The sequence below is a fragment of the Apodemus sylvaticus genome, chromosome 2 (genome assembly GCF_947179515.1).
Source record: "Apodemus sylvaticus chromosome 2, mApoSyl1.1, whole genome shotgun sequence".
NCBI classification, from domain to species: domain Eukaryota; kingdom Metazoa; phylum Chordata; class Mammalia; order Rodentia; family Muridae; genus Apodemus; species Apodemus sylvaticus.
The window spans coordinates 54,847,535-54,860,480 of NC_067473.1; the positions used below are offsets into that span (position 1 = coordinate 54,847,535).

At 37.7% G+C, this 12,946-nt stretch overlaps 1 protein-coding gene across 3 annotated transcripts in view; it reads right to left on the bottom strand.

The window, feature by feature from the left end:
- The window catches only part of Copg2 (COPI coat complex subunit gamma 2), a 125,355-nt gene that overhangs the window by 46,123 nt on the left and 66,286 nt on the right, over positions 1-12,946 (bottom strand). For 2 of the 3 annotated variants that reach the window (XM_052173391.1, XM_052173392.1), the window contains exons 10-12: positions 5,561-5,694; positions 5,051-5,118; positions 3,792-3,980 (exon numbers count right to left, since the gene is read on the bottom strand). In XM_052173391.1, the coding sequence (XP_052029351.1) occupies positions 3,792-3,980; positions 5,051-5,118; positions 5,561-5,694 (391 nt within the window). Of the gene's footprint in view, positions 1-3,130; positions 3,686-3,791; positions 3,981-5,050; positions 5,119-5,560; positions 5,695-12,946 lie in introns of those variants that run through there. The other variant, XM_052173393.1, reaches the window with a different exon arrangement.

A 12,946-nucleotide genomic window follows, 5' to 3' on the forward strand; every position in this document is an offset into this window, starting at 1 on the left:
GTGCAGCAGTGGCAAGTCTAAGTCGCCATGGGGATAATCATTTTCTGATTGGATTTGCATCCTAGAAGCTGTATTAATGTCCATATATGCTGCTATCAGCTGTGCTCAGAGAAACTCCTTAATGTGGTGATTGGCAGTGGCTATAGACAATTTATAACTGCTTAAGGTACTGGGAATAAATGGCTGTTGAAAATACAGCCCCTTTAAAGGTGTGTACACATGCGTGTACACACACACCTTTTACTACAGGAGACACTGTGGAAGAAGGGGAAAGAAGAATCTCAGGATAGGAGGGAGTGGTGTGGAATGCTGATTTCCAGGCTGGACAGGACTGTTGCACTGTTGAACTCATAGCAGCTGTTACCTGCACAAGATTGGGCCCACCACTACCTTGTCATGAAAAGCAGAGATGCTCATGGGGTTCTACCCAGCTCTGAAGATTTATTCACGGTTAATGGTTGACACGGGAGGGTGAGAAATTTTCTTCAGTGGTGTAGCCACTGGTAAGATGTTCACATTCCTGTAAATAACCTTAAAGATACTCACTGGGAAGCACCCGCCATACATACACACATGTTCAACATGAGGGTAGAAGGGAGGACAGTTGTGGAAAGGAAGGAGGTTAGCAGGAAGCAGAGAAAGGCAAAGAGAGTACTAGTGTGAAAATGATTCTGTACATAAAGTAGGAAATGTGTATTTGCTAATATAAACCAATAAAATGCAGACAAAAACAGATGAAGGAAAGGGGAGATGAAAGCTAACAAAACGATAGTGCCAAGAGGAGGGGGGCTAACAATTAACTCACATCCAATCCCCCCAGAACTTAATGTATTGATGCTCTGAGAGTTTTCCTATCTTTTCACATTTACAGCATAAGCATGATTTTTGCCTGTACTGTTATATTCTTCAGCATAAATATTTTATTCGATGTGCATGGGATGTGGGGTGGTATCTGGAATGCTGCTTTGTGCTGAGTAGAGAGGTAAGGCTGGGGACTCAGGAAATGCAAAATAAATATGAACTGTTTACTATTTATAGTTTGTCAAATTTATTTTATGTCTTATTTTTAAAATTGTATGTGTGTACACATACGCATGCGCACACACACACCCATACACACACAGGCAAACACAGACATTCACAATCACAATCAAGAAATCATCTCAGGCAGGATGAATTATGTTAGAGAAACTGGCTTGCCCCTTCAAGCAAAAAAAGACTTCTCTGAATCACTTTAGAAGCAGAACTGAGGCAGTGATCAACCTACCTCACCTTGAACAAGAATGGTAAAGTATGCATGTGTAAGTACATCTATGTATGTCTGTTTTACACTGTGTCATAAAGATGTCTTTCTGGTTTTTTAAAAAAACTATTTATTCTTTTTCTTTGTACAATCAAATCTTCAATCCAGACAGAACTTATTTCTGTCTATGGTGTGATTGAAGTAGTTAAGATTTACTTTTTCCATCTATGATTATCTAAATGATGAACTCTGATATTTTAATAAAATTTTATCATATTCAACACACTATCGCAGATATCAGAAAAAGTCAACAAGACATGGAAACAAAAAGATTTTAAACAGATCTATTAAAAAATAATATAAACATTAAACGTTTGATGGCAGATGAAGACACAGAACAGTAAAATGGGGGAAGTGTACTTCAAATTAGAAAATGCAAGTCAGGTATCTTGGTACATGCCTTTAATCCTAACACTGTGGAGGAAGAGGCAGGAGGATCTCTGAATTTGAGGCCTTTCTGGTCTACAAAGGGAGTTCCACGACAGCCAGGGCTACACAGAAAAACTTCAATTCAAAAAACTAAAAATAAATAAATACACAATTAAATTAAAAAAAATCCAGGTTTGGGTCTGAGTTGTGGTACTAATGCTGTGTGATCCATGTCGGTCATTTTTTAACCTTGACTCCCCACCCCCATAAAAACACAAAGAGCAGCGTGAATAGTAGTAATTTTTATTAGTTTATCTAAGAGATAACAAATCTCATATAAAATTATAGTTATACAGATCTGTAACAGGCACTTAGAAGTTAGAAGCTGCTTTTGCTCAAAATCATTGACTTGGGCCTGCAGGGTGACTATGAGCAGGATGAAAACCCTGGAATCTGCCTCATTTCATGTCTGTCTCCTTTAACTTGGGGTCAGCCACCTGTTTAATTTGCACAATGGCATGTTGATCAACTCAATAAGTATAAAGCTTGTGATACCTAACTATTCTCATTCTCTTCAAGGCTGAAGATACAAAGGCAACAGTAATTAAGACATCTCATACCAACTTCATAAGTCCCTATTCCATACCTCCAAAAAGGGTCTTAAAGGTTTATAGTCATGTCCTAAATCTGTAGTCATCTTGGACTGAAGAAACAGAAGAACCTTAAAGACAGGTCACTACACAGTGACATGATTCTCAGGTAGAACAATCATGCTATGAGAACTGGCTTATCTCCTCAAGTATTAACAGCCTCTCAGAACCATTTAATTGAACCAGATGAGACAAAACCCAACCCATCGTAGCCACATTGACTCAATCTCATTTTTCTGCTTTTTATGATTGATCCCCTCTTTGACATATTGGGACAGGTGGCTAAGTGTCCTTTGTGGGGACTCCCAGTTGCACTGAAATATCAATAGCAAATTTATATTACTAAGTGTTTGGTGATATGGCATTTAATATAGCCAGGCTTTATTTTTTAGGATGCATCCTTGATTCATCAAGCCATTCAACAGTATTTATTTCATGTCTTTATTTCCTTCCCCAAACCATGCATGTATACAGAAATTTCCTTTAGAAGGCACTAAAGAATGGCATTGTTTTTTGAGGTAAGAGTCCTATTCACTCAGGATGTCCTGGAATTTGTATGTAGCTCAAGCTGGACATAACTCATGATGTTTCTGCCCCAGCCTTCTACATACTAAGATTACAGGCACACAACACCATTCCACACTTATATCCTATTTTTATAGGAGTTGAAAGCAATGATGGTTTTAAAGAATTGTAAAAAACAAAAATAAAGACTATGTAAACAGATCATTTCAGGAGCCCAGATCCTTTAAAGTATTTTTTTAGTATTTATTTATTTAGTCCTTTAGAGAAGTTTGCTAACTTCCATTCTAAAACATTATTCTTAACAATATATTTTCCCTATTATTCTAATTTATTTTTACAAAAAGCTGCCAAACAATTTTTATAATACCCCAAAGTTTTAAAATGTCTACTTTTGTTTACTTTTTCAGTCTAGAACATGTTGAGTAGAACACAGTGGTCCTGTACTAGCTGCTGAGTATTAGAGAGAGTGACATAGCCGGCTTCCCCATTCTTACACTAAGACTTACAACTGCCCTTTGGCCATTTCCAGCACACTTTCACTGGCTGTCAGCACTTTGTTGCAGAGATAGCTGTTTTAATAAGGCAAGAAAAAACAATGGAGAGGTTTTTGGATTCAAAATAACGAAGCCTCTTCATTTCCAACAAGGAGAGGAAGTCTTTTCAACTAATTCTGCTGGAATAACTCAGTATGAGAACAGAAAAACACTGACCTTATCACACAAACATTACTCAAACGGTTACAAACCAAAAAGCTAAAGTTACATTAACATTTGAAATAAAACACAACCTTTATAACTTAGAGAGAGATGAAAGTTATTTGTGCAGGATGCAGCAGTGCCTAGGAAAGAAAAGAATGAGAGCAGACTTCATAAAAATTAAGACCTTCTCAAAAGACACTGTTGAGGCAAGCTAGAGGGCAAGCAAAAGCTTGTTTAAATTCTTACCTTGAACTCATCTGAGATTTCAGACACAAAAGAAGATATCTGCTTCATAAGCCGGTCCACACTGCTCTCACTTCCTGTTTTGAGCAATGTTGTAATGGCCAGGGTAGCAATGCTTCTGTTTGAGTCTGTGATTAAGTTTTCTAAGTCCAGATTGCAGGCAGTAACAGCAGAGGGGTGCTTCATTGCCACCTTGTAAAAACAAAACAAAACAAAACAAAACAAAACTAAACTAAACTAAACTAAACTAAACTAAACTAAACTATACTGTTGCTGATAAAGACCAGAACCTAAGTTTTAATTAAGGTAAGTAACACTCGGAAGGGAACAGGTATGGTAGATGCCTCTATCCATATAACCTTTATAACAGTAGCAGTCTCTTCTATTATAGGTGGCATCTTCTTATAGTTTATATTGTTGTATAAACACATAGTTTGTATAGATATAGTGTTCTACTACATATTAGAAACTTTAAGAAAAAGATTATGGAAAATGTTGATCAACAAAAACTTTCTGTCATTTTGAAATCAATTCTGCAATTAAACAAACTGCCGCCCAACTGTATGACCCAAGGTTGCTAAAATATCCTGTCATTTTACATCTATGTTGTTCTGTCTCTCTCTGTCCATCCCACACCTGGTTGACCCAAAATTCTGAATGTACAAAAATACTCTGTAAATCAGTCAGTAAAACTCATTCAACAGGAAACGATGACCCAGACTAATAAAAGTCTTTATTTGTGCAGCAAAGAGTTTATGTTTTGTTCATTTTAATGTTTATCTTTGTGTATTTTAATGGTTGGGTACTGGACATAGCATCCCAAACACATGAATTCTAAGACACAACTAGTTTCAAGATTAGAGACAAGGAACTAGTAAAACTGCTCACTCTCTGCACTGGAGAAAATCATACAGATTTTCATTTACCACAAGAGGCTCTAAGCATAGGTAGTATATGACTGGAGTGACTGAGAAACTGAATCCCTTATTTAATCTTAATTAACTTAAGTGGACACTTGTGAATGGCCTCCATATTGAACAGTCTAACACCTTAATATAAAGTACTCAGACACCAGAAATAAATTATCTTCCATAGACTAATAGTATAAACAGCTAAGACTAAGGCCGCAAGTACAAACGAGGTGCTACAAATGTGGGGCCCATAGGTCATATATTCTAAGCTTGAAGAGAAAGCCAAATGCTTTGTATTTCGTGTTTCTGAACTGAATATACATGACTCTAGTAAATCAGAAGGTTGCCTACCTTGTTCAGGGTCCTCACTGCTGCGTATCTCAAGGCTGGCTTAGGAGAGCTACAGAAAAGTTGAAGAACTGGAAAAAGAGAAACAGAAAATTCACTGTGGATACTGTTCACCAGAGAGATGAAAATTATAATGTGTAATAATCATGTTCATTCTATATCAGGAAATTAATCACTCCATGTGAACAACAGTATCATGAAAAATAAAAAATAAAGCACATTTTGTTCAGCTATAAAAACTTCAATAAAAAACAAATTTTGCTTTTTTTCCCCTAAAAATTAATATCCCAATTAATATCTATATTTAAATAAGAGAAAATAAGAGAAATAGTGCTATTTTTGAGAGCAAATGTGTTTTCTAAACATTAAAGCAAGCTGAAATCATAAGCAAGCATCTCTACTCACTGAGCAGTCTGGGCCCTGAATGCCTGCCACTCTTAAGCCCACTCTGTAAGCCCACTGATTTTACAACTGTGAGAGCATGAACAAAGAACAGCTCCAAACACGACTGACCTGAGACGGCGGGTGCCAGCTCTCGTGCAGTGCAGTTAGGGAGATGGATAATGGCGGAAGCAGCTTCATAAATAACCATCTCATGTTTATTTCGCAAGCAGCTCTCAATGAAATCAAAGAGTGGACTTTCATGACTGCCAATAAATACACACAGACCATGTTAATACATCAAATAACAGGGTAATAATCACAATGGTTAAAGGTACTGAGATAAGAATGGTTAAAGAGATTGAGATATACTTCTGCAACACTGGAAAAAGACCACTGAAAATTCACTCTTTAGAAAGCAGTGAAAAACATTGTCAAAACTATTTTTTTGGAACTTTTAAATTTAACCAAGGCCTTGTAAGTGAGCAACTCCTGAAGAACACATGGGCCTCAGTTAAGGACAAGGAGCGTTCTGGAGCTTTCACTTGTCGGATCCCTAATTTCCATCCCTCCTTCCTAGATCACTGTAGCTCTGGAAATGTCAGCAGCCTTAGGAAATCAGTTTAATAGCCACAAGTCAATTATGTTACATATCACATTTAAAGAAAAAAAATCTGAAAAAACATGTAAAAATTGAAAACTACATAATTATTCTTATAATCAGAATCATAAGACATGCAAATAAACAGTAAAATAAAATACTTCCCAAATACAAGAGAGAAAGGTAGTCCCCAGCAATTACTCCTGAGGAGGTCTAGACATTAGCCTTACTAATACTGAGTCAACTAATATACACATGTTCAGAGAACTAAAGGAAACTACATTTAAAAAGTTGGATAGATCTACAAGGGATTATAACTAATTTTTAAGAAAGTAAATAAAAGCTAGAGATTTAGAAAAAGCAACAACTGGAATGAAAATTAATCAAAGAGGTTCAATTGCCAGCAAACTGAGATAACCAGCACAGGGAAATAAAAATAGGAAGAGATGAACAAGGTCTGGAGACCTGTGCAGCATGAACACATATGTCAATGCCACAGAATAAGAATCCTACAAGGGAAGAGACAAGGTAGAAACAATGACTCAAAACCAAGTCTACATGCCAGAGTAGCTCAGCAATCACAAGCAGGGTAAACATACAGAAATACAATACTGTTGAAATAGCAAGTAAATAAGTAGTCAGAAGAATCTGGCAGCAACAGGGTAAACACAAACAAACACAGTCACACCTTGTAGAAACCAACAGACAGATGCATACAGCTCTAGCCTGCCTCACTGCCACCTCCCCTCCCAGGCCTAGGATAGAGAGCGCAGGAAGCAGCTAAAGCTTCATTATTTTATTCATTTTTTCTGTCACTTTCCTTAATTTTACTTTTTATAATATTTCACACCTTTACTTTTTTCTTGTTCTCATATTTTATTATTTTATTTCCTTTTTTTTGTTTCCATTCTTCTTACTTTTAGATAGTATTTTCTGTATTTTGTAATCTGAAATATTTTTCTAATGTTGGTGTTTGTTCATCTCACATCCTGTCCCCTTTTCATTAAATCTTGTTCATTTTTTTTAAAGAGAGAAAACCCCCTCCTTTACTTCATTCATCATTAATTCTACCTTTACTAATTTTTAAATTCATTCTTTTATTATACATTATTTTTACCACTTTCTTTTCTATTGTCACTTAAGATGTAATAATAAGTGACTTTAATTTTTCCTTTCTTTTTAATAGTTTGTTTTTTCACTTTACATTCCAATCACAGACCCCCATGCCCTCCTCTTCTGAGAAGGGGAAGCCCCCCTTGGTACTACCCTATCCTTGGACATCTAGTTGCAGCAGGACTATAATTTCTTTTAGCTATACTCTTTAAAGATTTATCTAAATTATTCCTATGTGCATGGTTATGCACATATGTGTATAGGTATGAAGAGGTCAGAAGCACTGTATCCCCTGGAATACAGGGAGCTGCCTGATATGACACTGGGGACCAAACTCCTCTGGAAGAGCAGCATGCATGCTCTGAACCACTAGGCCATGTCTCCAGCCCCCTTAATGTATTTTAATATATTGTCTATTTTGGTGTTAATGCTATTATCACAGCTCTCCATCCCAGCTCTGTGAGTGGGGTCCTTAAGAGAAGGCTGCTTACTAAGAGCTCACTAAAAAGGAACTGCCATCTCAACAGATGAACAACCTGAATCATAAACATGAAAACTTGAAGCAGTGAACTTCTCTAAAAGTTTGCAATGCTTTAATACCTGAACCTAAAGATAATGACATGGTTAAAAAGTCAGAAGAAATATTTTTAAAGTCTGATTTAAAAAATGGTCAATGAGGGGCACTGTGATAAGAGCTCTTGTTCTGCAAGCACAAGGACCTGAGTTGGAAGCCTTAGCACCCACATAAAAGCCAAGCACGCGACACATATCAGGGTTGGGGAACAGAGACATACTTGGGAGGTTCTGGTTCAGTGAAAGAGCCTGTGTCAAGGAAGTAAGGCAAGGAGTGACAGAGGAATACTTGGACATCTTGCTGTTAGCTTCTGTAAATATGCTTACATCATCTTCATGTGCTTGCAACACAGAGGCATATAAGCACACACACTCACAGAGAAAGAGAGATTAATAAGAAGGTTCAAATAAGAGATGAGTAATATGTCAATATGATACCTATACAAAAAATTCAACTTGGACTAGAAATTCGGTAACTTGAATAAAAAATTCAGCCCAAGAAACCCTCAAAAATAAAAAACTAAAATAGAAACTCTTACTAGAAAGTATCAGCAACAGACTAGACCAGGTATGAGAAAAGCTATTAGGAGTTGGTAATAAGTGAGGTAATCTATATTAAGATAACAAAAAACAAAATCCAGAAATAATGAAAATAACATTTAAGATCTGTGGGGCATTATTAAGAGACCAAGCCAAGCAATCTAATGTGCAGAAAGACCCAAAAAGAACAGATTAATATGACTGAAAATTCATTCAGAGAAGTTATAGTAAACAATTTCTCAAATCTAGAAAAAGCCATGGACATGCCACATGAGGCAGAGAGAATCCCAAATAGTCAGATAAACACTTTTATGGACCACAAAATTCCCAAAGCATAGAACATAATACTGAAAATTTCAAGAAAGAAATGCAGTGTTATTTAAAAAGGGAAATCCATTGAAGGGATACTTCACAAAAGAACCCCCAAAGGCCAAGAGAAATTGGTTGATATATTTCAAGCTTTGAAACAAAACCCTAGTGCTAACCCAGACAATAATATCCAGGGAAGTTATCCTTTAAAACTGAAGCAGAAATAAAGACTTCTCAGAAGTATAAATCAAAGCAAGTCATAACCACTACACTAGCACTGCTGAATATACTTAAGGAGATCCTACATACAGCAGGGGAAGAAACACATACACAAACATGAAAGCCCAAGAAAGAACAAGTCTCATTAAAAGAATAAACAGCAGAGAAGAGGAAGAAACCAGACACAATTAGCTCTGTAAATCTGCAAACATATAAAGATGGGAACAGTTAGCATGTATCTCTCAATAATATTAAATTTAGTATTAATTAATTAAATTTAAAGTATTAACAGCTGAATTGATTAAAAAGCAAGATTCAACTGTTTGCTGTTTATAAGAAATTTACTGGCAAAAACTGAAAGAAAACTGAAAGAAAAATGGAGAATCATATTTCAAGTAAGTAGAATTCAGAAATGGGCTAGAATAGCTATACTCATACCTGACAGAGCAGATCTCAAGCCAAATTTAACATAGAAATGAAGACAGTCATGTCACATTAACAAAGAGATAACCATTAAGTATCTATCATGATTATAAATATGTAGGCATCAAATGCCAATGCACCCAATTTCACAAAACACAACCAGACATGAAGGGATAAGACAAGTCCAGATATAACAACAATGGATACTTACTTTAAAAATCTCATTCTAGTCAGGCAGTGGTGGTGCATGCCTTTACTCCAAGCACTTGGGAGGCATAGGCAGGTGAATTTCTGAGTTCGAGGCCATCCTGGCCTATAGAGTGAGTTCTAGGACAGCCAGGGTTACGCAGAGGAACCCTGTCTCAAAAAACCAAACCAACCAACCAAACAAACAAAAACCCTCACTCTAGCCGAGTGTGTTGTTGCATGCCTTTAATCTCAGCACTTGGGAGGCAGAAGCAGGCGGATCTCTGTTGAGTTGAGGCCAGCCTAGTCTACATAATGACTTCCAAGGACAGCCAGGGCTATATAGAGAGACCCTGCCTCAAAGAGAAAAAAAAAATCTCATTCTTATTAACAGACAGCTATGTCATTCAGTCTGCCCTACCCCCACCCCCAGAAGAAAGTTGGAGTGCAACTGCATTGTAAATTAAATGGATTTAACTGACATTTTCATCTAGGAATACATACTCTTCTCAGCAGTCTATGAAACTTTCTTCAAAGTAGATCACATTTTAGATAATAAAACAAGTTTTAACAAACACAGAAAGAGAGAGAGATTATGAATGAATATGAATACTTCTTAGGGGCTACAGAAATAGCTTAGTGGTCAAGTTCATATCAAGTAGCTCATAAATATTTCTATTTCCAGTCCCAAGAGATTCAACAGCTTCTTCTAGAATCTATGTGCACTAGGACATACATGTGCACGTATATACCCACATACATATAAATGAAATAAAATACATCTTTAAAAAAGAATTTCTTGTTTACCTGACCTTGGTTTAACTTTGTGTTATTTGTCTAGAAAAATGGTCTATTTCATTAAAAACTCAAGAAGTTAAATACCAACAACCCAAATAACCCAATTAAAAAATGGGGTACAGAGCTGAACAGAGAATGAACAACAACAACAACAACAACAACAACAACAAAACCCTCTCAAATGGCTGCAGAGCACTTAAAGAAATGTTCAAAGTCCTTAGTCACCAGGGAAATGCAAATCAAAACAACTCTGAGATTCTCTCTCACAATGGCAGAATGGCTAAGATCCAAACCTCAAGTGATAGTGAAAAGACGATATAAACCCCATTTGTCCCCACTTAAGGACCCCATCTGTCTCCATTTAAGGACCAGGTCTGATTTTTTAAAAAGGCCATAAGGGACCAGCTTCAGGAACAGACCAGAAGTCCCAGACACCAGATCTAGGAACAGACCATAAAATCCAGAACAAGACCGAAACCCTCTCCCAAAGAACAACCTGGGAATAAGCACAAAAATGGGGAAATATCTTATCTCAGAACGGGCCCTCTGCTCTGGGCAGCCCTATTTCATCACATGATCAAATGTTCATGACATAAGAATATAGACCACAGATCACCTGTGACCCACCCCCAGCTCCCACCAATGAAATTTTAGATTACCTAATCCTTCTAGGGAATTCCCCCAGTTCCCTATAAGAAGGCCTGCATGCCTTTATTTGGGGTCGCCATTTCAGAGACCACTCATGCTGGTTATTTCTGCAGAATAAACACTCCTTATTTTGCATACTATCTGAGTCTGGGGTCTTCCATCAACAAATTTCGGATCATATAATAGTACATGTTAGTACAACTTGGAGCGAGGGGAACACTCCTCCATTGCTGTGCAAACTTGTACAACCATGTTGGAAATCAATTTAGCAGTTTCACAGAAAACAAGGAAAAATTCTATTAACAGGGTGACCTTAGCTGTGACTCACAGTATTAGGGATATGGAACTTCAAAAGGCTACTTCCTGTAGCCAGGCAGGAACCCCAGTGGAGTAATAGGGACACCAAACTACTGACAAAACTTTCTAACCAAAATTTATCATGTCTACAAGAAATTCAGTGACATGGTTCCTACCTCTGAGACAGAGTCCCTGGTGTGAACCTCCCAGAGTGTGGAAGGCTGCTTTGGGCATAAGGAATATTTGTATAATAATGTACATAATTCACATTTCTCCAAAGAATGACCTCCATGTTAATATTAATGACTCTGTGATAATTAGAAACACTAAGAGTCCACGAGTTGAGGGTATGGCTATAGGCATATACCTATAGCCACAAGGCAGATAGATTCCTGAGTTCAGGATTAGCCTAGGACAGAGCAAAGTTAGATTCACTGTGGTAGAAATGGTAATTTCGGGGCAGGGTCCCATCCAACTAGCTTATAGTCTGTGCTTAACAAAGGTAGACATATTTCTGAATTCTTTTGCAATGTTAAGGAAAAAATGTATGCTTGCTGTCTCCTAAGAATCAAGGGGCTGAGATGCTGATACATAGGATAATCTAAGGAAACCTAGAGTAAATGACTAGATTGATAGGTAAAATAAAAGACTGGACCTGGGTTCTGTATGAGATGAGCTATCCAGAGAGGTTTTTTTAGGATAAAAAGTTAGAACTGCTTGGAGAACTGACACAAGCAAGCAGGACATGGAGAGAGAGAGATCTCTTAGAATAGCAAGCAAAGCAGAATATAGACAGAGAGATCTTCAGAGAGAAAGAACACAGAGAGAAGCAGATGGGAAAAGATGTGTGAAGCAGAACATAGATCCTCAGCTTGGATCCATGATTTGACTTCAAGTCATTCTTTTCACAGTTCCCAGACCCCCTTTCTCTCAGAACTCTCTCCAAGCTGAGGCTAGTCCTCAGCTTGAGTCCCAACTAGAGACCCACCCCATGTGCAAGCACCAGTCTGTGACACTCTTAATGATACTCTGTTATGCTTGCAGACAGGAGTCTAGTCTAACTGTCCTCTGAGAAGCTCCACCCAGCAGCTGACTCAGACAGATGTAGAGACTCACAGCCAAACAGTGAATGGAGCTTGGGGATTCTTTTGAAAGAGTTGGGGGAAGGACTGAGGGCCCCCAAAGGGGATAGGAACGCCACAGGAAGACAGAACCACCAACCAAAGAACATACAGGGGCTGGACTTAGCCCCCCACAATCCTCGCTCATATGTAGCAGATATGCAGTTTGGTCTTCATGTGGATCCTGAACAACTGGAGGGGTGCTATCTCGAAAGCCATTGCCTGTCTGCGGGATATGTTCTTCTAGTTGGGATGCCTTGTCTGGCCTCAGTGGGAGAGGATGTGCCTAGATTCCCAGAGACTTGATGGGCCATGGTAGGGGGTACCCAGGGGGGGGGGCCTCTACCCTCTTAGATGAGAAAGCAATGGGGAAGGAGGTGAGAGAGGGTGACTGGGAGCAGGGGCAGCAATCATGTTGTAAAGGGAATAAAAAAATTCTTGTATGATCATAATAGAATAAAATTAGTATCACAAGAAACTATAGATGCCACATAAACACTTAAGGATTGAATATGCAAACTATGTTTGCTATATATAAAGTATGGTTTTAAAAAAGTAAAGAAACTCTTGAAACAAGTGAAAATAAAACCACACTTCATTAGATTATTTTTTTGTATACAGCAAAGGCAGATAAGGTACGTTTATTGTGATGAGTGCACACATTAACAAGAGAATGCTCTGATAATCTCT